Below are 26,550 nucleotides of genomic sequence, written 5' to 3'. Positions count from 1 at the left end.
CTGGCTATGCATATCCTGCACAGGTTTGTCTTAAAGTTTGATGTTCTTTATGCTGAATTATGGAAATAGTTTCACGGGTTTTTTTGGTAGTTTTGAGAAAAGTTCTTGCAATCTTTTTTGTCTGTCCCTTCATAAAAAGCCAAAGTGGTGTAAATTAATATAGAACTGGTATGAAGGTGCCCGTACTATCTTGTCTGTAATGAATTTACTCAGTGAAAATTTTATCTGAAGGACAAGATCTACTGAAATTAAATGCTCAACACTCCTCCTGTATTCTACTCTATTCTCTCACTGTTTACATGCAGGTGACCCTTATTTTAGGATTAGTGAGATTCTCTTGCTTGCAGAGAACATGATTAATTAACTGAGGGGCAGTAATTCTGCAATCAGTAACCATTGCAGTGTTACCAGCCCAGATGCATCAGCTTGGTTGTGCATCCACAAAAGCACCACCATGGGCATTTCTCCTTCCAAACAGGGAGGCTGTGCTGGTCCTCTTGGGCACAGAGTCCATTTCTGGAAGGAGCAGTGAGAGCCTGTGTTAATGAAATGCCTGAGGCAGACACTGGCTTTGCCAATGGGAACCTGGGCCTGAATCTGAAACTCTGCAGGGATGTGTTACCCCTCTCATGTGAGTTGAAACTTTGGTGGAGGAGTACTTTAATTTGATGTGAAGTGAATAAAGGAGCTCTGGAGTTTTCTTCCCCTCTGCCAGAAGAGAAGCACCATGTGGCCAGGGTAGGATATGTCCCACCTTTTCATACCAGTGCTCCTATCATGCACTTGGAGAAACAAACTGTGTATGATTCTGTACTACAAGGTGGCGATGTGCAGGGAGGGTGAATGGAGGGGGATAGAATATAAGAAAATAAAGATAGTGTAGAAAGTAATCTTACCCCTAAGGAGTTGCAGCTGGGCCAATTATCAAAGATTAGGAACAGGCCTGACTTTAACAGGCCACAGCTGTAACCAGTGAGAAGAAGAGTGCTATAAAAGAGTGGGGTGGCTGGGTGAGAGGGGGACTGGAATCAGTTGGCTGTTTTGTGAACAAGAAAGAGCCAGTGCTCTGAGGAGATGCCCACAAGGAACGCCAAGAAGGTATGGAACTTTTGTGATAAGGAGACAACAGTGTGGAACCCCTGCAATAAGATGATAACAGGTGAAGATCTGTGGTCCTTGATGGATACAGCTCTGCTGTCAGAGCTTTGAGTGCTCTGGTTCCCTTACAGACCTCCCCTTGCTCCTGGGCATGGTGGGGTTGCTATGCTGCAGTGGCACACAGGGCAGGCTGTGTGGACAGTTTGGCACACAGGTAGTTATGGATTCTGTCCTGCAGTCATACTTTTACCGCAGCTGTATGTGGGACAATAGGAAAACAGCGTAGTTGCCTCCCTTCCCACCCCAGGGTCAGGCTAACTGTAGCTTTGGGATAAATCCTCAACAGAAAACAGCACAGCAAATTAGATAATATGAGGTTGTAGAGTTTTTTGAGAAGCTGTTATATACTTTTTTTCCCTTTAAAAACCTATCAGGTAAATTTTCTTTCACAGAAGTCAGTGGAGCTCTGTTGCTATAAAATCATATTAAGAAAGATCATGCTTGAACTCTGGCTTCTGGTATTAGTGGGGTTTTCCAGGTCTTTCATAATACTGTGTTCCTGTTGGTATGTCAGTAACAGATGAGCATTTAGAATCTCATGTAGTTCAAGAAGCCTTGAAGGTATTTTCCACTGGATATTTTCCACTGTTTTTGAGAACATATTGTGTTTATCACAGGTTATCAGCTCACATCCCTTATAACTTTATCAAAAAAAGATCAAATTCTTAGAATAAAACAGTATCGAAAAAAACCCCATATGAGTGTTTCCTGTTATAGTGCCCCTTAACCTATCTGTCAAAGTCTTTTTTTCCCTTGTAATATATATTTGCATAGTGCCTAAGTGCTGAAATGCATTTTCCTGGTGTTGCTTGCATGAAATGTAACTCAGAAAAAGTGCAGCACACCTTCTACAAAGGCTTAATACATGACTTAAATGCTACTTAGAGTTTAATGTAAGCCCTGTTTTGATGGGCTGAAGTAGGATACCTGCTGGCTCTTTGCACAGAGATTAATTTCACCTCTGAGGCTGGAGTTGCAATTGATGTTAATAAGGGGATGGCTTACAGGAAAAGCAGGCAGCATGAGGACAAGTGTGGAGGCCCTGCCTTCAGCTGGAAATGGTAATAAGTGTGGTGGGCTAAATTTGACATGGCTTTTTTTATAGCTTGTGAAATATAGGAATGGGTATGGCTGTGAACATATAAATGAAGGCATGTTTTCTGCTTTCCATTGCTTAGAATGCAGTAATAAACAGCAGGAAGAAAGTCAAAGGTATGGATGGGAAAGAAAATGTCAGGGTTAAGTCTGGGAATCTCCTGAGATGCTGAGCCCAATCCCCTGTGACTGCAGGCACCTAAATCTTTCCATAAACTCATAAAACTTTAGGGCTCCACCTTATTAGGTTAATTTGGCTCCTCTGTGCAAATAAGCTCAGTTAAAACGTCCTTGTCTTCATGCCTCAAACCTCATTAATTTGAGGCAATTTATTTAGGAGATCAGTAAGAAATGTGGTTAGGAAAGAAGTAAAAGGGCCAAAATATTCAGTATAGTGGGTGGATTTTGTGAAAACTTTTGCAGAGTTGTAGATTTCTTTCTCATATCTATGGAAACAGGAAAAAAAAAGATAGGAAGACTGATGCCTGTGGTAGAAAACAGACAAGACACAAAAAGAGTAAATGAAAGATGTAAGAAAGTGTTGTGTGATTTTTCAGTCCATAGAAACAAAGATGAGAGTACTTTAATTTTTAATTCTGTTTGCAGAATATAAATACCATGTTGAAGGGGAGGGGGTTTTTAATTTGCTGATTATAGCTGGAAATTCAGGCACAGTCTCATGAAAGCTGAGCACTGAGCAGAAGCCAGCACTGTGGAGCAGTTGTGTGATATGTGACAGCCAGCAGATGCAGAAAGCAAACATCTGCTCTATTGCCCAGCACCCATGAGCAGCTTTGTGCCTGAAGAATAGGGCAGGGTCTGCATATATGTGGAAAGACTGAAATTTCGCTGGCAGAGGGGAAGGGAACTTATCTGAGACTTCTGTGTCACTTCTATAGATTGGTACCAAAGTGGGGAGCGTGCACCCCAAAGGATGTTCAAAATAATCCGTTAGCAGGCACAAAAAAAACCACTTTTGTATCTCTAATTATTAAAAAACGGATTAATGCTTCTTTATGTCACCCTTTTTTAATTTCCGTTTTGCATATGCTGTATAATGTACATAATTTGTTGGTGATGTACTACATGTATATAATTTTTAAATATGATAAATGTGTACATACCATATGTTGGGGAGAAATGTTCTACTCAGAAACAGAAGAAGTAACTAATTGGTAAGATACAGTATGACAAGTTGGACAATGTGTTTTTTCATGCAGATCTACAGTGTGCTGTGGACATTACTTCTCTGAAAATCTTGCATAGGAATGTTCATCCATCAGAGAAGGCCAGAGCTAAAAGGGCTTCTTCAGATTGTTTTGGGATATGGCTGAGCACAGAGGTGAAACTGGAGTGCTGGCATTGTCCATTTCTGCAGCTGGTTAAAGCATTTATAAAGTAGGAGGTATTGGGAGCATGATCAGTGTTGTCACAGTAAATTTAAGAAGTGGGTTAAATCACTTATTTGTTAATCAATAAATAATATTCATGTTGCCCAAATTATTCACATGCTTCATCTTCAGTCACTCTACCACCTCTATACCAAGGGCAAAACCCTTATATTGCCTTCATGATGCTAAAGCTTATTGCTGCTTTCCAGAAATCAGATTTTGTCAGCTCTTCTCATGCTCTGTGATACTTCTTTATTCTAGAAGTACAGCCAGTTAACACAACCATATCAAATGAGATTATGTGCAGAGTGAGAGATGCAAACCCCATTGAGGTAGAGGTGGAACTCCCATGGTCTTCAGCACATTTCCTGTATGGCCCAGGTTAGAGCTCGTTGAAATAGGGTGGTTGAGCGAGTCCCTATCCCTTTTCAATAGGTTTGAGCTGTGCTAACAATGTTCCCCCAAGTGGGAAAACCCAGATAACAGCGTGTTTGCATCCGTGCTCGTGCTCTCCTCCCTCCTGTCCCCCTCCTCCTGCGCGCACATGTGTTTAGCGCAGAGGCAGACGCGCGGTTGTGTCAACTCACTGACATGAAGCAGCATATCTCTGATAAAACTGGGACTCTGTTTGATGTAGCTGCAGTCAAATGTGCTTGATTTGAATAAGAGATTTTTTTTTAAATCTATTTTTATGCAGATTTTTAAAGGCTGTAAGGTAATGAGTCAATAAGACAGCTATTAACACTTCAATCTTTGTGATATCCAGAATAAGAGAAAGAGATGGATGAGATCTGGCTGTTGTAGATTTAGTCAGCTTTTCATGCTTCAGTTCAGTTAGCCCTGGTTTTATATGCTGAGTTTTGTGTTTGAGTAGTTCCAGATTTTTGCAAATGTGAGGTTCAACTACATGAAAGACTATTTAGGTGTGCTGAGATGTGTTTCCTTCCTCTATTTCCACCTTTATATTTCTCTCATGATGTTTGTTTTTTGAGATAATTGCACAATAACTTACAGTAACCTAAAAAATCATGTGATAGGACTGCTGCTCATGACTGTCCTCATGTTTCTCTTTATTGATCACAGCAGGCTTGAATAATGAGCTTCAATTTTTCTCTTCAGTGCAGGCCATGGAAACACTGTGTCCAATTATTTGATAGAAAAAACCCATAGAAAACACTTGATTATATATTTTAGAAAGAAATTTCCTTTTTTTTCTTCATGTATGGTTCTGGCATAAATGACAGACACGAAATCTTTTGTTTATTTTGCTTGCCCCTTTCAGCGTATGATCATAGTTATACTCACTGGCAGTTGCCTGTGTACAAACACAGGGTGCTATTGAATGTATGAAGTGTGCCTAACATTCACATATTGATGAATACTACATGTTCAGACTCACTAATTACACATGACAGTGCAGATAATTAGGGGTTTGTGTAGGCACGCACTTGGTGGCATGGTACAGACAGTTGTGAGTTTCAGCTGTGTGAAAATTGTGTCTCTGCTCTTCAAATTACAGCTTTTGAGGGCTAAAGAAGTTTTGTACACAGAGCAGGTAGGGCAAGCCCAGCAGCTCGCTTGTTGCCTTGCAGACACTCAGCAGAAAGGCAGTGTTCTGCTTCCTGCTGACTCGGCGTTTCTCAGGGGTGACCCACAGGCCTGTGAGTTGGTGGGATGCTCTCCCAAAGCCCTGTCCCCTTTCTCAGATGCAGACAAATCCCTCATTGTTCATCTCATGCTTCCTCTCTTACATTTTCCCTTCCTTCTATGCATTGTTGTTTCTTCCCTGTGTTACTGGCACAGCAGCCAGAGGTTTCATGTGGGTGTTTCTGTCAACTCTTCTGGCCAGTGTGATCAAAAGTTACTTCCTCTGCTACCTTCAGGTACCTGTATTTGGGCACATACACATGCCTAACATGATAATTTATTTTTTTCTTTAGAAAAAGTTGTGTGCTGGCCACTTCCCCCTGTTTCTTGAGAATTTCTGTTCAATATCTGATTAGGAGAAAGCCTCTTTATTTGGGTAGCTGAGTGTTGCTTTAGGAGCTTTATCGTTTGACACCCAAGTTTTAAAAATGTAGCTGCAGGCAGCAATGCAAACAATACAATTTTTCTCCTTTATAATGAGAGAAACACTGAAATACGTTTCTAATAAGTGGGGATAATGTGATGTGGAATATGCAGCCTCTGGGTTATTTCTTGTTGTTATTTAATTAAATCCAGAAAAGTTTGTTTTGCTTAAGATCTTTGTAAGCTGAGAGTTGTGGCATACCATTTGTGTGCAGAACTGCTCTTTTGCTGCCTGAACAGAAACAAGACCTCATCCAATTCACTGGCAAGGTGGAAAAGCTGGGGCAGCTAATATGGATGCTGTAATTACTGCATACCCGGAGTTCCTTGGCTTCCTGAGCTGCCATGCCGTCTTCCATAAGCACTAAATTATCCTAAAGAACAAAGCAAAGCTGCCACACACTTGCAGCATTTGAGAGATGCAACCTATTTTATCACCAGCCACAACTTGCTAATGGAACAATAGGAACCACAGCAGCCTCGGGTGGCTGCTCTGAGGATGTTTCATAGGGCCTCTGAGTCATCTCCCATTTATCTGTTGTAATGTTTCACCAACCAGGTGCAAGCTAGGCCCAGACACCCTTTGACCAAGATGCCAACAGCTATAACTGTAAAAAACTTTTTTTTTTTTTTTTTTAAGCAGAGCCACAAGCAATTCAGATAAGCTGGTCCCCAAATTTTGTCCCATTGCCATATATTGCCATCAAACTCTTCCTTTTTTTTTCCTTTCAGAGGCTGATTTCTAACATCACAGGCCAGTCTTTTACTGCTGTGCTCCATAGCAAGTAAAGCTGTGTTAGGCTGGGTGCATTTGAAAGCCTGTGCCAGTGCTCAAGCAACCAGAGGCAAACCTGAAAAAAAGGGGCTGTACTCTGCCATAAAATAGAGCTCTGTTCAAACAGACTTGCTCCAGAATCAAAAAGCAGCTCCTCTTCTGCCTTTGACCTGTCAGGAGAGAAGAGTAGTAACTCAACTTTAATTTTCAGGAGGTGTAAGATGGCCTGGCCATAGTAACAAGTCTCAGGTGCAATACATGCTGCTAATTGAATAATTAATCCTGTTTGCCCGTGTCTCCTGAAGTAGTAAACCAGTGCAGGCATTGGTGTTGAAGGATATATGTAGTCTCCTCTGGGTGCTCATGTTTTGAACGTGAGACTAAGCCTTGTAAGGTCCAGTATTATGAGCAGGTTAAACAAATGAGCTGTTTCTCAGTTTATGTTGGAGAGGAAAGTTTGTTAGAGATTCACTATATCAACATGTATTTTAGAAAGTGCTCTGTGTACTGGAGAGTGTGTTTGGGTGGCTAACTTTGAAATGCTAGGCTCTTTCTGCTTTTTTCCCCCTTCCTTAAAAGGTGCTTTAGGTTGCTGGCAGCTAATGTAAGTTGGAAATTATTCTTTACAGCTGTTCATACATCCACACATGCTCATTCCTCTGTACATCTAGAGTATTCTCTAATGATGACGTGCTGGATTTGTAAATGGGTGACTACATTGTGGTCTGGCATCTCTGTAACTGTGCCCTTTAATAATAATCGTTCCCTGGGAGCATGAAGAAGTTTCCTCTTTTTCTCTTCAAATAATTACTATTTCCAATTGTTGCCTTTTTTTTTTTATGGATAATTATTTTTTACTTATTCATTAAGAGAGTGAAAGACTCGTGGAATGGTTTGTTTCCCAAATACACTTTATTTGGTAGAAGGAAGAGAGACTTATCTTTCTTCCTAAAGGTTTTTGTGCTGTTTTTTGATAGAATGCTACTTGTCCTGAAGTATATTTCATGAAACAGTGTGGTAGGGCAAGGTAACAAATGCTAGATTCTAATAAACATTTCAATACAGAAAAGCCTGAATGTGTCTGGGACTGCTTGGCTAATTGTTAGTTGGCTTGGTGTCCTTACTTAGGCTTCCATTCAAAGAGGCAATGTATTTCTCTTTGCAGATAATCTGTGGGCAATTTCTATCCAAAATCTTTTTGCAGCTGTCTTTAGCTGTGTGACTGTATTGCTGTGGAAGGGGACAGTGCCATGAGTTTATCCCTGATTTGTATTGGTAGCACAAATCCCTCCTTGATGGGAGAGGAGGAAAATAGTCCTTCTTCCATCGATAGCAAACCACAATTAGAGCAATAATTTATCACTTGTTTATTTATAGACCAGAATGAGCTGTGCTTCCATCTAGTTGGACTTCCTGGGTTTTGGCTCTGTATTTTCATTTAGACTTTGTAGGGGGAAGTGCTGTGTGGTGGTTTTTTTTTGTTTGTTCTACACTTTTTTGTTGTTGTTTGTTTAAGAAATTGAGAGGATTCTTCCAAAAGCCGAAAGCTGCAGTGAGTCCGTTAGCTTTCCTGGTAGACTGTTTTAATCTTTACATGCCCTCAGCCCCAGGAAATTGCATCTGAATTCAGGACTTCATTTCTGAAATGCATGTACCCAACTCTGTGAATATTTTGGCTTCGTCTTGGAAGATGGGGAGCTGCTTGCTGTTAGCGCTCATTCGAGTGTAAGTATTTGTAGGCAGCAGTCAAGGCACTTCTCAACTTTCTGTTCAATATGCTGCACTGTCATTTAAAAGCTTGCTTTTTTTTCTCTTCCCCATCTTTAGGTCTCTTTCAAAATGTCCTTTGAGCTCCACCCACTACTCCCATGTCTTTCCTGAACAGTTCTTTGTGTAGCAGTAGAGTAGTTGTTTCCCCAACGCTTCACATGTTGTTTCCTCACTTGCACCTGGTGGCCCCTTTTTGAGAAGAGGTTGTGCTGGGGTGGGGATCAGTCTGTTCTCTCAAGGAACAGGCATTAGGACAAGAGGAAATGGCCTCACATTGTGCCAGGAGTGATTTAGGTTGGGTATTAGCAACTACTTCTTTATCAAAAGCATTGCCAAGCACTGGAACTGCCCAGGGAAGAGGAAGAGTCACCATCCGTGGAGAAGTTTAAAAGGCATAGACAGGATACTTAGGGATGTGGTTGGGGGTGAGGTTGGTGGTGGTGGGTTGGTGTACAGTTTGCTGGTTTAGTGGCTGCACCAGCTTGAGCAGGGATCAGATGAACATAGAGAAAGCAGCCAGAGGGAGTATGGGCTGGTGGGTTGTAGGAAGGCTGCAACTTTTTCCAGCAGCAGTCAGCTCTCTGATTGCCTCAGCTGCCTCCTGATGTCCTACTGTAATGGATGACCCGCTGCCTGAATTGTACCCTTTGAAATGCCATGACCAGGGTGGATTGGTGACTGTTCAGGTGAGTGGGGCCATTGCTGGTGATGTTTGGTGCCCAACAGCTATCAAACAGCTGCTGGTACAGATTTCTGGCACTGAAGCACTGTGGCCATGCCTATGGCCATGGCTGTATGGTTGCAGGATGCTGCAGAGAGGCTGTGGACACATTTCTTAGCACAGAAAATCTGGGGTCAGATTTAAGTAGCTGGAACTCATGATTTCTTTTACTTGTAAGTAAGAAACTGTCTGTAAATCCTCCTAGTAAGAGTCCTGTGGATCAATAACTCATGATTAGGGGTCCCATTTTGTGTTCAAGCATTGAGCCACTTTTAGCTTGTGTAGGTTGGTGTCATGTTAGTTCTCTGTGTAGTGTGTGAAATGTCTTTCAGGTGAGATGTTAGGTGGTCTTGTGTTTCTGGCACATTGGACTAGCCCCAGCAGATGCTGTAGTTATCATCCATACCCATAAACCTGTCAAGAAACTAACCCTAAACCCATCTCAACCCAAAATGAAATGTTCGTTTGACAATATTGAAAGGCATTTAATTATGTTCTCCTAAGTTATTTCTTCTCAAACTTCTTGTTAATGGAATTCCAAAATGATATTTCCATTTTTTCCCATAAGGATGATGTCAGGTTTATTGTTACCTCTGTTTTCCCCTTGCCCCTTTAGATTTTGGTATTATGCTGCTTGTCTTTCAAATGCTCTGAATTGTGCTAGTGCTAAAGATCAATATATCAATATTGTTGGTGCAGATAACTGTAGCCATTTTGTTATGTGTATCTTATGTGGTGCTACTTAATTTTGAAAATGTTAATCTTCAGCAGGATGCTGCCTTGTTTTTTCTTCAGTTATGAGTTGTACCTTTTCTATCATATAAGAGCAAGAATTTATTTTTGGAAGTTTTGTCTGAAAAAGAGAAATCAATCCATCTTCTAAACCAGTTCACTAAGTCATCCACCCAATTCCTTCCTCCCATAGCTTCCATTTTCCCCTTTTCACTTCTGAGGATCATTAAGATTTGTGGTTTTTTTTCCTATTTTATCTTGAGGACAAAGAGGTTGCCACAGTAGGGAGCCTTTAGTCCAGCTTGAGGATCCTAGGCTAATGTGTAGCCATGGATGGGCTCTGGTCCTTTGCATGGGTTGGAAATATCAGGAATTGAGAAGGATTAGGTTCTCCAGTGGGCAGCCCAAATAATAGAATAGAACAAAACTAACTGGAGCTGGTGGGACCATAGCATGGGAGATCTTCAGCCTTGCATATTAAACTTTCCTGGAGCAATGTTCAGTAAGGGAGCTCCCCAAGGAGGAGGAAATCAGCCCGTTCTGGAGGGGGATGGTGTGAATGATGCATAGCAGAGTATCATCCACACCTCTGATGCAGATGCACCTATGAGGGCTAGATTAATGTTAAAGATGGATGTTCAGAGTGAAAAACCCATCAGTGGTATATAGTAACCCTTGTGGAAAAAACATAAAGAATGGTTGAGTGTTAATTTTGCTCTGTGGGAAAATGAACAGATGTACAGTGTGTGTATGTATGCACATGAATGTAAATATACAGATATATAAATAAATATAGAAGTTTGGTTTCCTAAGGGATTCAAAAGTATCTCAGCTTGAGTTAGCTATTCCTAGTGTAGTGTCAAAGTAAATAAAGCAGCCACTGTGCAGTGTGGTGTGCCCGTATGGGACTGCACCCCCTTTTGTGAGCCTTTTCATTGCAACCCCAGTTATCACTGGGGGAAGACATTAAAAGTAAAGATTATCTTCAGAGCTCTGGTAGTGGCCAGGAAGGGTCACCTTCTTCCAGGCTGCACATGGTGTATTAGACCTGTGCACCACTGTGCTTTACATGGTTTGAGCAGATTTTGCTAATGCTTTCCTAAGTGTCTTTTTTTATATTCCTCCAATTCAAAGTTTTGTATCCATTGCTTTTTTTTTTTTTTTTTTTTTTGGCCATCGTTGGATCTTCCTATCTAGCCTCTCTTACAGCAGGCAGTAAGCTTCAACTCCCCAGAGATAAGTAAAAGTATTTTTCTTCAGGCTTCCAACTTCATGTCTTGCAGTTAGCTCCTTGGAGACAAAGTAAAGCTGGAAGTAATGATGCAGATCTGTAATGAGCCTTAAAAAAAATTTTAAAAAATCATTGTTTTAGTTAGGAAAAGAAATACCTTAATTATTGCAGTTGCATTTGTGTATTTCATAGTATCAGTGTCTCTTGCTCATATCTTGCTCAAGGTGGTGTTGAGATCTTGTGTCCTCTCTCCAGTAGGTAGGTGACGTCTCTGAGACTTCATCTGCCTAAGAGGCCCTTTCCTTTCCCTCAACAAGCCTCTTTTTTCCTGCCAGGATTTCTGTCATTTGAATCACATCTTGCTCTCATTCTCGTCTGCTCTCAGCCCTTTTATTTTTTTTGTTGTCAGCCCTTTTATTTTTTTTATAAACTTTCTAATCTCTTTTAAAACCCCTGTGTATCATCATCTAGTGTCTTTGTTCTGCCTTAGAAAAGATCGCTGCTATGCACCCAGGTGCTTGCAGAGAGAGTGAAGAAAACCAGTTTCTCTGGGCTTCAGCTCTCCTCTTGCCTCTCTTTGAAGGTGAATCGCTCATGCTAATGACTCACCATCCTTACTTCCCTGTGGAATTTTAGTTCCTTGTGGTAGTTAAAAAGTAATCGAGTGTCAGTGCACAGGACTTCCCTCCACTTTAGGGGACCTGGTGCTAATGATTTATTTATCATTTCTGTTTCAGCAGGAGCAGGGAACCCCTGTCAAGGATCAGGGCTCTGCTGTGCACATGAAGGGTGTGCGATGTAATGGAAAGATGGTCTCTGTCTCGGTGAATTTGCAGTGGAGGCGTTGAAGCGTTTTGCTTTCATGTGCCAGGAGCGTTTGAGGCTGTTTAACAGGAGGAGAGAGGGTGAGCTGGGACAGGGGTGCAATAGCAGGTCCTTTGAGAGGAGCTGGGAAGGGGGTCTTTAATGGATTAGTGCGCTACATTACTCGTGCAGCGCTGTGTCAGATGTTAAAAAACCTCGAGTCAAAGGGACAGCCAACAGCAATGGACTTTTTCATTGTTAGCAGGGAGCAATGATTACAAATTGCATCCAGGAGCCTGCCAGATACACAGGTTGAGAGAGAACAGGACCAATAGAAGAGCAACGACTCTTCATTAAAATTAGTTTCTTCCTGTCATGTGCACAACTGCTTCACGGAGAGGGGGGACTGTGGCTGTCTGGATTATGGAAGATCCAGACAAGTGGGCTGCAGAGTATGCTGTCATGTGCTATGACACAGAGTAATGCAAATCAACTCTGTTCCAGGAAAGCCATTTCCATGTCAGCCTCTACATGAAAATTATCTGACTTGAACAGGGTTTTTTTTATGAAGTTAAGAGAATTATTCCTAAGTATTGGAATTTGTCTCTGTCATGGAGAAATGGCCAGAATGGACTTCAAAGTGCAGTCAAAAGATGAAATAATGTGAAACAAGCACTTTTGTTTTTTAATAGCCAACAGCCCAGAGAGAGGAGCATGTCAGCTTAAAAAGTTTATTTCTGTCTGAACCATCCAACCTGCTGTTTTACAAGTAATGCACAGCATTACTGCATTTTTCAGTGATTAGAGAAGTAAAGCACCTCTCAGTCCATTCTGCTCTGGGTTTGACATTTCATGCATACCCAGTGTTGCTATTTCTGTGTGTAGTCAGTTGCTCAGTCTCCTTAGGCTTGAATGGGTGATTCAGAGCTCCAGGAAACCCCAATTGCCTTTGTTTTGCTTTTAATCTGGATGGCACTTGGGAGTAACACTTGAGCCTGCTTTTTTTAGGCAGTTTTTCAAGTTCAGAGGATCTCCTTGAAGTTTGCTTCCTGCAATCCTTTCATCCAGTCTGTTTGAAATTCTGCTTTTCCTTTGGCTTTGTTTGGCATCTATTCAACTATCTTCTGTTTTGTAGGAACGATTTTCTGCCTTTGTTAGTGGCCCACGATAGCTTACTGGGGCTGGTGATGGTGGTAGACTGCTCAAGCACACTGAAAGGTGATGGAAATAATTTCACTGCTCCTCCTGTCTCATGCCTGTGGTTGCTAAAGGGTGTTCTCCTTGTCCTGGGGTAGGGAATATGCTATGGATATTCTTTGCTCTGTCCACTGTGCCTCTTTATAAGGTGAACTCACATTATGGAAAGGATGGAATTGCTTCTCTTTTCTGAGCTCAACTCTTGTCAGTCCGCAGGTACTCAAGAAGTCCTGAATAAGATGCAAAGGAAAAAAGGAGGCTGAGTTTATTTTTTGTATTGCCACAAGGCTTTGAACCCCACTTCTGCACTTGCTCTCACTGTTCATGTGTGCATGAGCCCTGAGGTTGGGAAGATTTTTTCTTCCCTTCAGAAACTAATGATGTTTCTCCCTGGTGACTCCAGTGCTGTGCTTTGCTTTTCATGAAAGGAGCTCTGTACACCCTTTACTTTAATTCTAGTGGTATTAAATCATGCAGCAAAGCAGAGCTCTGGACTTGCACGATTTAGATGCATGCATGGTACCTGCTCTTGTTCAATTCTGAGGCTTTGCAGCCAGTACCAGTGCTGTTTTATGATGTAGCAGATTGTCATTTGCTCCTTGAAGCAGTCTCACATCCACTGGGTCTTTCCATGCTGCTTCATGTGCCTGGGTCAGCCACCTGCCAGGACATGGAGAGCTGCTTGTGCTTCCTCTGTACCCTAAAGATTAGAAAATGAAATTTGTCTGTGTGAAGTACAATTTAATAGTTCATGTTAGTGGGGTTTTTTTGTAGTTGTCACTATATGGAAAGATGAGAGAAATGGAATAAAAATCTGAAAGCAAGAAAGATAAAGATCTCATCTCCTTGTGGCATCCCACTAGTCCTGGCTTCCAAGTCATGGGGAGCAGGCAGTGTCTGCATTACTAATTTCAGGTTTATCATATGCTGTCTGGTATGTACAGACATTATAACATCTTTCCTGTAATTAAGGGTCAGATAATGTTGTCATTGTCACCCCTGTGCTATAATGGATTAGACCCTGCATAAAATAACTAGCTGTGAGCTGAGATTTTATGTGTGCTCTCAGACTGAGAGCCAGCACTTCCTTTATTTTAAGTCTGGCTTTACTTAATTACAGGTGGGTCTGCAAGCACTACAAATTAAGGTTGTGTGATGCTCCTGTTATATAACTCTATTTTAAATTGCTTATTGCTTTATCAAACTCCAAGCAGCTAGGATTGAAGTTTTCTGGGGCTGCTGTCTGTCTCTTCAAAATTATTGAAAATTTTCAGTTAAAACGAGCTCCATAATTTCTGAGACAAATGCAGAAGAAAAATATTTGGTTTTATTTTGGGAATCTCTTGAGGATTGAGGTTTTTTTCATTATCTTATTACTCCTAAGAAGTGATATTCTGATTTTTATATTAGCTTTAAAGCAGAGTTTCAATATTTGCCAAGAGGAGGTGGGCTTTTGTCACTGGATGTACTTTTTGCCTTTCTCATGCAAATTTGGGCAAATTGTAAGCGTTTGAAAAATTACAGTTAGCACACGTTTGCTGCGATCTTTTCTGTTGATATATAATTTTAAGCGCATGTTTCTGATTCTGTTTTTGCTAAGCAGAGTCCCACCCTGTGTGTGTGTGGAGGGCTGACCAGGCAGCAGATTCCTGACAGCAGTTGGCTGGAGCAGGTGACAGGTCCATGGATGAGGAAGAGCAGGGTGTGGAGATAGTGCCAGAGGAGCAGATGAGGACTCACTAGTAAGATGTTAGCACCCAGAAAGAAACCTAGCCTTTTGGTTTGGGAACTCTTCAATTTTGCTGTTTTTTCTCTTCGAGGGAGTATTGAGACTCTCTCTGGCAGGCTGTGCCTCACAGCTCCCTTGTGTGAAAGACAACCTGCCTCTTCCATCAGCCCTTCCATTAGCTCACTTAGCAAAGGTCTCTGCCATAGTCTAGGGTCTTTTGATGACCCCTGTGGATGCAAAATGATGCAATATGATGTATTTTTAATGAGGTTTTTTTTTGTTTAAGTGAGGACTTGAAAATGGCATTAAAGTCACATTATTGAGGTTGTGAAGTCAAGCCCACACAAGTTAGGAAATGCCAGAACAAAGTCAGGCTGTGGACCATTAATTAAGGCCCCCTGAGCACCATGAAATGATCTCTGGTGCTCTGATCATGTATGTCTCTGGTCAATAGGACCTCTGCCACCTTCAGTGCACTAGATGGATGGTGGCTCCTTGGTGTTAACTTAAAAATAAATAAATAGAATTAGTTCATGTGCTGTGTAATCATGAGGTCTGAGCATTTATCCAGAACTGTCTCTAGGGAGGTGAGCTGTCCCTGCAGTCTGTCACCACAGCTCATTTGAGATTGGAAGGGGGAAAATGCCTGGAGTTTGCTCCAGATACTTTGTCACTGCTTTGGTACCTGCCACATGTATGCTGACAGGCTGGTCTCAAAAAAGGGGATGGGACGGTGTTCCCCACCTAAGGGAGATGTTTCTAGCCCTAAAGCACTGGGAGGCATTGAGCCCCTTGAAGGAATTTTGTTTTTCCCAGGGCTGTCCTGGCAGGGTGTGGTGTCATGCAGACCTTGTGCCAGCTGGTTCCTGGTGGCACTGGGTGGCTCTGCATGTGCTGTTGCTGAATGTGGTACAAGAGCTGAACTCTAAAACCAGTTCCCTGACAGCAAGAGACACCAGGCAAGTTCTGTGGTAGACCACAATCCATGGAATAAAACATGAAAGGCAGCTGAGGTTGGAAGGCTCTAGAGGGAATGCAGTATGGCTTTGCCTGCACCTACACCACTACTTGATGTGCTGCTAAATAACTTTTTGGGTCTTCAACCACTCCAACACTGCAACCCCTTTTTGGCCCTATGAAATAATGGGCCAGTGGCCCATTAGTACCTTCTTTATGTCAATGAAAAGTCAGAATGCTCAGGCTCCTAAGCAGACTGTTTTCTCTCAATTTAAAGATGAAACTACTTCCTGCATCTGTGCAATTCTTCCTGGTGTGTTGGAACAGCTGAGATGCATGCGAAAACTGAAGCCATGTTGTTTGCAAATGGAGTTGCATCACTAGGATATGATCTTGCATAGCACTTAGGAAGGCTGATAAGGTTGAAACTTCATGTCCTTTTAATTGAGATGTCCATTTGCAAAATTAAGAGGTGTTATTAGTTGAGGAGAGAAAACAAAAAAGAAACTTTACTATTTTCTGAACACCATGTTTCTAGCAATGCACCTGTTTTTGCCGACTTCTGTCTTCCTGGCTGAAACAAGAACATCTATGGCCTTGACGTAGCATTTTCTCCTGTATGCCCCACAATGTCAGTCTGATAACCAGGCACTTGAAGAAACCACTCCTTAATAAAAGTATGGTGCCAGTGGTCCTAGGGAGTGAGAGGACAGCTTTGTGTGGGGTTAAGGCAGCAGGGCTGGGACATGAGCTGAGCTTAGCTGTCAGCTCTGACCCAGCTGTTCCTGCAGACATCAGGTATGGCCTCGTGGACGCGCCAGACCTCAGATCTGCTGTGGACAATCCTGCTGGCAAGGAGACTCCTCTTTGTGGTGGGATGTCTCTTTGTCCATCTCACGTGGGATGGAGCTCCCACCTCCTCTCCCAAGGTTATATATTGCTATGAGGAGCCAACGGCCTCTGCTGCTGCTGACCTCCATCGCTCTGTTTAAAGGTGTTGAGCCAACAAAGAAGAGCTGAAGCTGTGGATTTATGACTCTTGTTCATTTGCTCTTTATTTGGAAAAGTCACCGCCCAGTGTGAAGAGGTTGCACTCTGAGAGAGGTGATGAAATATTGTCATTGACCTGCTGCACAGACCATCTGTCTCTTGCAGGGCTACTCTGGAATATGGTGAAGAGTGTTGCTTTTTCTGCCTGGGCTTTTTCATTTAATTGGCTTTGATTCACTGCTAATTTTTAGAACTTAAATCAAAGCAACCTCCAAAACTTTAAATACACTATGACAACCTGAAGCCTTATTACAACCAAGCTCTTGAGACTATCAGTTCTCTTAAGAGACATGAAGGAAATTGCTTGACAGACCAGAACAGTATGGATTAAAAGATGATTGTTAGCAGATAGATGAGAAATAAATTTAATATTGGGCATTTAATCTTGCCTTTTCTGCACACTCTTCCTGATGTATTAGCAAATATTTCAATGAAATAATGTCCTATGATAATTTAGGTTTTGCAGCTGGAAAACATCTGCCCATGTGGAGGCAGATGGTGCAAGTGTGTGCAATGTCTTTCTTTTTCTTGTGCAATTATGTCAAAATTAAGGCTCTGTGAGTGTATGCAAGTGATTAAGGAGAGCAAGTGTTAGATGGAAGTTCTCATTATCCCTGAATCTGTTATTATAGCCCTACAAATTCATGGTTAAAAAGTACAGATTTGTTGAGCTTGAAAATCAAATAGCAGTACTCAAATTTCCTTATCCCAAACTGACTAAAGTGTCTCTTGAAGATTAATTTCAGTTCATTCTTAGAGGCACACTTGTGGATGTTCAGTATTTCTTTTTGGAGGTGTGGTAATAATTCCATACTCTGAGCTTGATATTCTACACATCCAACTGTATTTTTGTTCAGCAAATCCCTCCTTTTCCACCAGAGGTATTGCTGGTAACAGTAAAGGGCAATTTAGCAGCCTGTGTTGACCAAAAAAGAGGGGTTTACCTTCCCCATTTTTCTCTCCTCTGTTTTCTGGGAGACTGTCTTTTGGGGGTGGACAGCTGATTTAATTTTGTTGTTTTGTTTTGTTTTTTCTTTCATTGACTACACTTTCTGGAGGTAATAATCAGCACAGGCTGTATCCTTCTGGGATGGTATCACTTTGGCTGCAGCACTCACCCACTTGCAAGACCTGTTTTGTGTGTGTTCCTTTGTCAGAATGGGACCCAATAATGATTTTCTACCTTAAATATTCTGAGGAGCTGACATGAGGAAAGACTTGTGTGATGGCAGCTCTCCAGTGACCCTGCTGCAGTATTCATAATGCAGAATTTCCCAGAGAGGGCTGAGAGCTGAAAGTCTGTAGCCAGCTTTGGGATGATGTTTTGGTGAGACTGGGCTCCCAGAGATGCATGTATATTTTGAATATATTTTTTTTCACAACCCATCATTGTAATGCTGGGGAGGCTACCTTTATTTTGTGTATTATCACTAGTTTGTGAGCAAAATACATCCCAGTGTTAACTGGAATCTGGTATGGGAATAAGTAAATAGAGGCAAATAGGTAAAAATGCATGGCGATTGTCTCTTGTTTGGCAGGAATGATTTCCATTATCTCAGCAAAATACTTTGTTTTCCCAGTCTTGCAAAATAACGCAGCTCCCAATTCCCAACAATGAGATTAAATAACATCTCTGTGTCCCAGTTTATAGCTTTTTAGGTATTATTAGGTTGTGTATTACTTAGATGTAGAAGGAATGATGCACTTTCTGTATTGGGAGAAATTTGGGGTAATTTCAACAGTATGTTGAACTCCACGGTGCAGAATTGGAAACTCTGTAATCTTGTCTGCTACACAAATTGATCACCCTTAACGGTAGACAGCATAGTACTTTTTCTGCCAGTACTGGCCTGGCTGGACAGATGACTAGTTCTGTTGGTTATATATCCTTCACAACTTTGTTTATTTATCTATTTCTCTCCTTTTTATTTTTTTTTTTTTTTTTTATTTTTGAGTGGTGTTTTGTGGAGAGAAGTTAGTATTTGCGAGTTGGCCTACAGGAATGTATTTGGCATGCTAACTTCCTTTTAGCAGTTGTGTTTAATATATACAGAGAGCATTTTGCTCTCAGAGGCCATTTGAATGTCTTCAAAGGGTTTCTGAATTGTTTATTGATCTACTTCATTGCTGATGTTCCTCTGGTTCTTTTTGATGTCTTGTCACTTAATTCAAAATATAATGCCAAGCTTTAAAATTAAAAGTTGTGCAGGCAGCTGTACTTGTGTAAATATTAGGGTACATTTATCTTTTGAGTGAGAATGTACTAGATTGTTCAATAAATGTTGCTGCCATCAGAGTTTTATCCTTTTCATGCCCCTCACTTCTCATAGACTCATTCCTCTCTTCCTCTTAAAGCTGAAGTGTCTGGGGTTTTATCTTTTAGGTTTTATAAAAGTCTAATCTGTTATGCAATTAGAAGCTTACAGACTAGTTCCCTGATTAAATAAATAACTTTGATGAATTTTCTTCCCTTTCCTTGAATGTTTTTCATGTATTTTTCTTACATTTGATAAATTTACAAGCTTAAAGTGTCTGCGGATTCCCTCCCTCCACCCTCATTAGTTTATTCTATCACTTTTTGAAGCTTTTTACATTTCTGGAGTAGAAAATCATCAGTGGTAAGGAATTCCATAGGTAGTATTTTTATTTATTGGAAAACTGTTTCTTTTCTAATCCTGCCACCTGAATATTCATTTGTGAATTTTCATACTATATTTTAAATTTTTGGGTAATAGCTCTTAATTTATTTTTTAAGCCTTGCATGGTATTAAATATATTTGTTATCACCTGCATAGGTTGCTTTTCTCCCTCCATGATGAAGATTATAGCCTGTTAACTTATTTCTTGTACAGAAGTGGTTCCATATCTTTGGTTATCTTGGTCACCTCTTAGTATCTCCTCTATTTCTAGATTTTGCGTTTGATTTAACCTTTCTAGTCCATTGGCTGAGGTTCCACTGTCAGTGTGGGGGGTTTCCTGATACCAGATTAGTTTTTGTGATAATGTGGAAGTGTATTAAGTGGCAGAGTGAGAACTGGCCACTGGTGATAAGGTAGGCCTGGAGCTGTTTCATTTAGATGTACAGCTTCTCCAGACAAATGGCTTTTCCGATGAGGCCACCCTGCCTTTTTGCACTTGCCCAGTTTCTAGCCCACCTTCCCATCCCAGCAACAGAACCCAGACAGTGTTTTCCCAGTTCCCTTAGGATGCAGCTCTGAGTTACTGCCCAAGGGGGTACCATGGAGGTGCTGAGTGACCAAATCACATAAATTGGCCTGTTTGACTTATCAGCCTCTTCTGGCTCAAAAGGCAGAGGTTTGTGCCCCAAAGCTGTCAGATTCATGTATTGCTGGTGTTCACTGTGTGTTGTACGGGACCATTTTACTTCTTTTTTTTCAAGAAGTCTATAGGCCACTCTTTCCTCTCTCTGTCCCCCACCCGAAATATTGAGGAGGAGCTGAAATATTGCTGAGATGGGGGAAAGCTTTTAATATTTAAGGCTGCAGAAAGTAAGCTGTTGCATTAGAAATGGTCAAAGTTAAGGCTACGTGTGCAGTGTTAGATCCTTCTTTTGTGCCTGCTGCCCCGTCAGATTTTGGTCATTTGTGCCCTGTTTTCTTTTCTCTAAAGCATCAGGTGTTTCAACAACATCAGAAATGTTGTAAAATCATAGAGTAGAGCTAGATATGTTTATTGATGAGATTATTTTTTTTCTCCTGCTGGCTTCATCCTTTTGTTGTTACATTTCAGTCTGTAACTTGATGACACTGCTGCTCTCTCCCATCTCATTGTAAACTGCTGTTCCCTACCTTTCTGAAACCTGCTTCAAATGTAACTGAATAAAAAGCAGTGGAGAAAACCACATAAGGAGGGGGGAAAGGAAAGCAAATCCTCAGCTGTATGAAGCTGCCAGTAATGTTCAGAAGCTGACAATGATGAACTGTTCATCTAAGTATAAATAGTCTTCACAGTCTCTGTTTCTTGCCTTGTGAAATGGCACTCATTATTTTTTTTCCCTTTTAAAATATTTGGTGATCACATCATTTACTTTGTCTAGTGTAAGCCTCTGTTGCAGTCACTCTTTAGTTTGCTGTACATGAAAACCAGGAGTCTGCAGACTGTCTGGTGTGTGGTGAAATGAGCAGTTAACTGTAGCCTGGTGTTTTGTGATCTGCCATGTATTTTACAGTGAAAACATCAGGATAGAATACTGCAAAATTGACGGGTTTTCAATGACAGGGATTTTAATCTTTTTCACTGTTTACATACTGAAGATGAGGACTTTGCCATCACACAAAGACACTTCAGGAAGATTTCAAACAGCAGCAGCAGCAAAAAAAATATTCCTCTCTTTGGAGATGAAAATGTATCATGTAGGCTGTTTTGTCATTTTAAAGTTAAAATATTTCTTTTCCCAAGAGTATTAGCTGAGGAAAATCTCATATTTTTTAAAGCAGTTAAGTAGCTAAGAAATCAATAATATGTATAAAATGTGTAATAAATGTTGACTTCTGTGCCTTTACTCCATGATACCTTGTCATACTTGACACAGTGTCCTTGCATAGACTGAATACACATCATTTCTATTGGATTTGTGGGGGAGTTTGTGTTTGTGAAGGTTTGTCCTACCCCATTAATAAAAGAAAATGGTTGCTATTTAAAAATTATTAAACCTCTATCTCCTAATTATGATTTTTGTAAAATACCTTGACAAAAGAAAATCTATTAATAAATTAAGTACTGTGCTGCAGGAAATCTCAGCAAACAGAACTGCACAATGAATGTTGTGTCTTTGGGTAATCAAAGCTGCTGCAAGCTCCTGCTCTTTCAGGTTTCACTAATTGAAGTCCATTGACTTAAATCCATTGTTTGTATTAAGAAAGGGGGTGGGGAGGAAAAAGAGAGGCTCTGGGGTTGGGGTTTTCTTTTTCCTTTTTTCCAGTATTGTCCCTGTCAGCATGCCACAGTTTCATCTGTAACAGGGGATGCATGAATCTTTTCAGTCTGAGTTTTGTTTCTCTGTATTTTTCATATTTGTTTTATTTGCTGACTGGCAGCTCTAAAAAATCATTTAATCAGCATATCTGGCCCAAATACTAGGTTTGACTTGAACATACTGACAGTGTCTTGACTCATGGACAACTGAGACTGGTTTGAATTTTTGTTCTGTGATCTGTATAGGTAGAGGTGATGGAAGAAGAAAATAATGTGGAAATCTGTCTAGTTCCTTTCCCAACAGTGCCACAGAAGTCAAGCCCCAAATGCTTCTTTTGATCTCAGTTGTAGTATCATGTAGCTTTGGAGAGTCACTTCTGACTTACGTGACCCTCTTTGGGAAGAGGAGCAGTGCTCTCATACCACTGCTCAATTTTGCAGGCTTGTGTTTGAGTCACTTGGTCCTTCTGCCCTCTCTGAAGCATCAGTGCATTGCATTCACTTTTGTGACCTGAGGAGCTGCCAAGCAGTGTAATCACACTGGCAGTTCTGTCTGACCAGCACAGAAAGCTTCTCCTCCCTCTCCGAATCCAGGGAAGTCATCTCAACTAGCTACTGTGGCAAGTCCTATCATGACAAGATCCAGAACTAACTTCCTACCTTATCTTTTTCCAGGTACTCCACATCTGCATTCTCCAAACTAAGCAGAGTAGGGATCCAACATCCTCCACCTCTTCCCTTCATTGGAAACCTGCTCTTTTTCCGTGAGGTAGGATATGTTTTCCTTTGTATCAATTAAAATGATGGGAAGAGTGGATAGGAGGCAGGAGGAATTGACGAGAATCCTACAGTTCACTGGCACCACCTCTTCAGACATGTCCCTCTGGAAAGGACAAGCAAAACTCAGCTTTTTGAATGAATTGGTAGAAGCAGTTGTGTGTAAGCAGCTCTAATTCCGGGTAAAGTAAACTTGAGGGAAAGAAAATGTGTAAGCTCCTGCAGTTAATTACTTCAGCTTTTCCAAGAAAGTTCATGCCCTCAGTGAAACAAACTTAGTTGTGTGAATAGAGCAGATTATGTTAACTAGCCCCAACTGGTTTGACCTGAGTGGTTTTGGCTCCTACAACCCTTCTGTTTATTTGCACTTTTGCCGATTGTACCCATTTATTTTAAAGCCTTTAATGTTGCTTGCTCCCAAGCAGTAAATGGAATTAGGTACTGCTGAATGTTGTTGCTCTGTGCTCCAAATATTAGGGCTATGAAGAAGAGGAAGTGCTGGCATTTTGCTTCCGGATTTTATTCCCTTCTTTTTCTCACCCATCCTCTTTCAATAGACTGCTAATGCTCTGTTTTGTTCCTTGTTCCATTTCGATGGTATTGCTGAGGGTCCAAGATACCTTAGTAATGAGGAGCTGCCATTTCTCTTGTTGAATCTTGCAGTAAAATCTCTCCAGTGTGTCTCTGTTGCAGCCCAGCAACTTTTCAGGAAATCTGGGCCAGCTCCAGCTGCTGCCCAGTTTTCCCTGTTAAGTGCATGGTCATCGATATCCATGCTGAGATTTGAATTATTAATGAGAATATATTGCCTCTTACCTTGGTCTTCATGGTTTTGTGATTGTTCTGTCAATACCTGACTCATTATTAGGTAAAGCCCTTTTAAATGCCAGTTTTACATGTACATCTGATTTCATTTAGAAAATAGCATAAAAGGTAGACTTAATCCTCTCTAGATTAATTTGAACTGGAATTGGCAGGGTGACTTTAACTTTCAAGGGATTCTGGTGGTATGGGATGCTGACCTGTTCACCTTCACTCTTAGGGTTTCAATTCAGCTGGGTGGCAGAAAGCCCCTCATTCTGCAGCTCCTTTGTGGTGAAATCCAGATGTCATTAGTTACCTGCTAACACTTGCTGTTAGGCAAAGGTGCCTAGAGACGAAGTTATTTTGGTATGTTTTAGATAGGAGTGCCCTGTGCCAGCATAGAAGTGTAAAGGTTTTGAGAAATTACCCAAAATGATCATATGATGTCTTAGGCAAATTTCATTACTAGAATAGCATTCATTAAGGTAACATTTTGCATTAGCCTGATTTAAGTTAACCTTGATTTTACTACATTTAACAAAGAAAAATAAATTAAAGGTAGCTGAGAAATTGTATCTTGGGATACCAAGTAGTAACTGATTTGGAGCCAAGTGGTGCAAAGCCACAAGCACTGCCAGGCTGCATGCCCAGCACTCTGGCATTTCACCGCCCATCTTCTATACCCTGCTTTCACTGCCAGTAGGAATGGGCAGTGAATGGGCTCCTCCTCCAGGGAGGAGCCCAGCATCTTGGTAACTTTTCTTCCTCCTCTCGTGTATTTTGCCATTTTTTCTGGATCTGCTTTCCTAGAATAGTGCCCATAGCAATGAGCCAGTAATGGGAGCCCTGCTTTTATACTGCAGGTTCTCATCTAGGAGAGCGTTCTCAGGGACACAAATGCCCTCACTGCAGCCAGTAGAGGACATTGTCCACTTTCTCTTTCCCACAGGTGAGAACCAGGGCTTGCCCATCACCTTACTTGAAACAGGGATGGTTTTAGGGGCTTGGCTGTGAGGGACACTGCTGTGCATGAATAATGGCTTCTTGGGGTTGGGTTTACTTTATATACTTTTTTTTTGTGTAATAAGAAGTAATAAAATGTTCATTTTTGTTCTGTTGCTTCATATATAGCATTAGGAAGTTCTTGACCTTCCATGTTTATGCGACCATTCCACCACAATAGCTGTTTGGAGAGTCTCCCTTTAAACAGGCTGGTTCTTTCTTAGTATTGCTAATCTTGTGCAGGGAAAACACGTAAGCCACACTCCCATTAAATCATCAAACTCGTGCTTTTCAACCATGAACATTTATTTCAAAGGAATTAATGAATGGTGACTAAGAGGAATGAATTGATATGTGCCGTATGGGAATCTGCATATGTGTAATTCATACATTTCCAGTGTCGAATTTGGTCTGCAAATTAACACAGGTTGAAAAGCCCTAAATACAAATGAGATCTGGAAGATAAAAGGAAATCAAGAGGCTTCAACATATGCAGCCATGCAGTCCAAAAAGTGTCATCTTATGGACTCAGGCTTTTCTCCTAGAATACGTTTGCTAGAAATGCAAGGAAAATAAATAAAGCAGGAGAGGAAGTCCCTTTGACATAACAGAGTAAATCTATGACCTGAGAATTTAAGAAAAAAACATTAAATGTCAAAAAAATCTCACCAAGATTATGTAAGCAGTATTTTGCAATTTGTAATGGTATAAATTCAAGGGTTTGCTTGTTTTCTCCCTTACTTGTGTCTAAATCACTTCTACTGAAATAAATGGAGTTTCCTGTTTTGCTGCACTGTGCATGTAATCAGAGATTCAAGCCTCATCCTTTTTTTTGCAATTCTTCTTTAAATGTGCCTGAAAACAAAGGAACAGTTGCAAGCAGGATTTTACCAGTAGTGCTGGGTTGTGGGGTATTCAATAAACTTTCAAAGGTCTTCTAAAGAAGAAAATATTTTGTTAATGAGATTTTAATTTGTTTTTAAGAATTATTTCAGAGATTTCTTGAACAGTGTATTTGAGTAAAATAATAGTAGCTGTTAATGTAGTGTCTCTGAGAGAGGAAGTGGAAGTGTGGAAAGTAAAGGGACTAAGGAAAATACAACAGCAAAGACTTATCTCCATCACAGAAAAGGAGAGTTTAAGGGCTGGCTTGGGGAAAACAAAGTTATTTTACTGTAAGTCACCCTTCTCTCTCAAGTAAAATAAAGGGAGATAATCACACTCTGAAACTAAAACATATCCAAGTTAATCGGCTTATCTCAACAACGGAAAGATAGGAAATTATTGCAGTTCTGCAGCTGGGAAATTATCTGAGTCCAAGATATTAGATTAAAAATTCTTCCATTGCATGAGAACAATTTGTGGTGGGTAAGTCTGATGTAATAGTAAATATGATTAGGCTGCTTAAAAAAAGCAGCATGTTCAATTTTTTCCAATTACTGAGCAGACTTGCAGCCGACAGGCTGCTGTTTTGCTACAAATTCCTGACTGTTTGCTCACCTCTCCATGTGCTGCATTTTTCCTATGAGTCTGGAAAAACATGAGGGTTGTTTCTGATAGCTGTGTAATGGTTGACACAGGGGTATACACAGCATGGACTTTCACATGTGGATCTCTATGGACTTTATAGCAGCAGGTTGCAGAAAAACTAAATTCTTTTATCAATTCCCAGGCTAATGATTTTATGATGTGACAAATGCCCTGAAAACTGAGATGCCACAAATCTGCATCACCCTTTCTCTCTGGCGAACACTTGACCTGTTGCTATGGCTGTGCTGTGCTTTTCTCCCCCTTTCCCATTTCTTTCCTAAAATGACAGCTATACTGTTTTAAATGTCATTGGCTCTGACATTTGCACGGCCCAGGCTGCCTGGTAGTGTACCTGTGTGCACTGTGCTCTGCTCAGCCTCCTGGAGAGCCACACTGTGCTGCAGCAGCTTTGGGGCTGCCCTGGTGTTCTGGGGTGGTGGTGGGTATGTGGATTGTTGCCTTGTTTTGGTCCCTGGTAGGTGGGATGTGCAGCAGAGTGATGATGTGCTTTGGGTCCTTACAGTAGTGGTGTGATCATGTGCTGCTTTCTTCCTATTACTCCTAGCAAGCTCCAGTGATGCTTTTGACTGTCTGTGTGCTTGCATCCCTGCTTTGCATGTTAATGAAAGACATCCCTCTCTTTAGCCCCTCTCAGCTTGGACAGGATACCCTTTGTTTACTCTGTTTATTCCAGTCTGGCCTACTTGTAGATCCTGGGCTACCCGGAGCGGCCCATTTCTGCTGAATGCAAGTGGGGGCTGTGTGGGTGCTTTGTCTTGCTTTCAGTTTGGGATCTGGCTGGGCTCTGTTGTTTTATGGCTG

The 26,550-nt window shown here is 41.1% G+C and overlaps 1 protein-coding gene across 11 annotated transcripts in view; it reads left to right on the top strand.

Annotated features, from left to right (window-relative positions):
- The window catches only part of TBXAS1 (thromboxane A synthase 1), a 237,370-nt gene that overhangs the window by 39,772 nt on the left and 171,048 nt on the right, over positions 1-26,550 (top strand). For 7 of the 11 annotated variants that reach the window (XM_064737262.1, XM_064737271.1, XM_064737289.1 and 4 more), the window contains one exon: positions 22,291-22,384. In XM_064737262.1, the coding sequence (XP_064593332.1) occupies positions 22,291-22,384 (94 nt within the window). Of the gene's footprint in view, positions 1-1,054; positions 1,099-1,125; positions 1,160-22,290; positions 22,385-26,550 lie in introns of those variants that run through there. The other 4 variants (XM_064737339.1, XM_064737347.1, XM_064737332.1 and 1 more) reach the window with 3 other exon arrangements.

This window comes from Zonotrichia leucophrys, chromosome 1A (assembly GCF_028769735.1).
Source record: "Zonotrichia leucophrys gambelii isolate GWCS_2022_RI chromosome 1A, RI_Zleu_2.0, whole genome shotgun sequence".
NCBI classification, from domain to species: Eukaryota; Metazoa; Chordata; class Aves; order Passeriformes; family Passerellidae; genus Zonotrichia; species Zonotrichia leucophrys.
The sequence above is the reverse complement of the archived record's forward strand: the minus strand, read 5'-3'. Positions and strand labels throughout refer to the sequence as shown.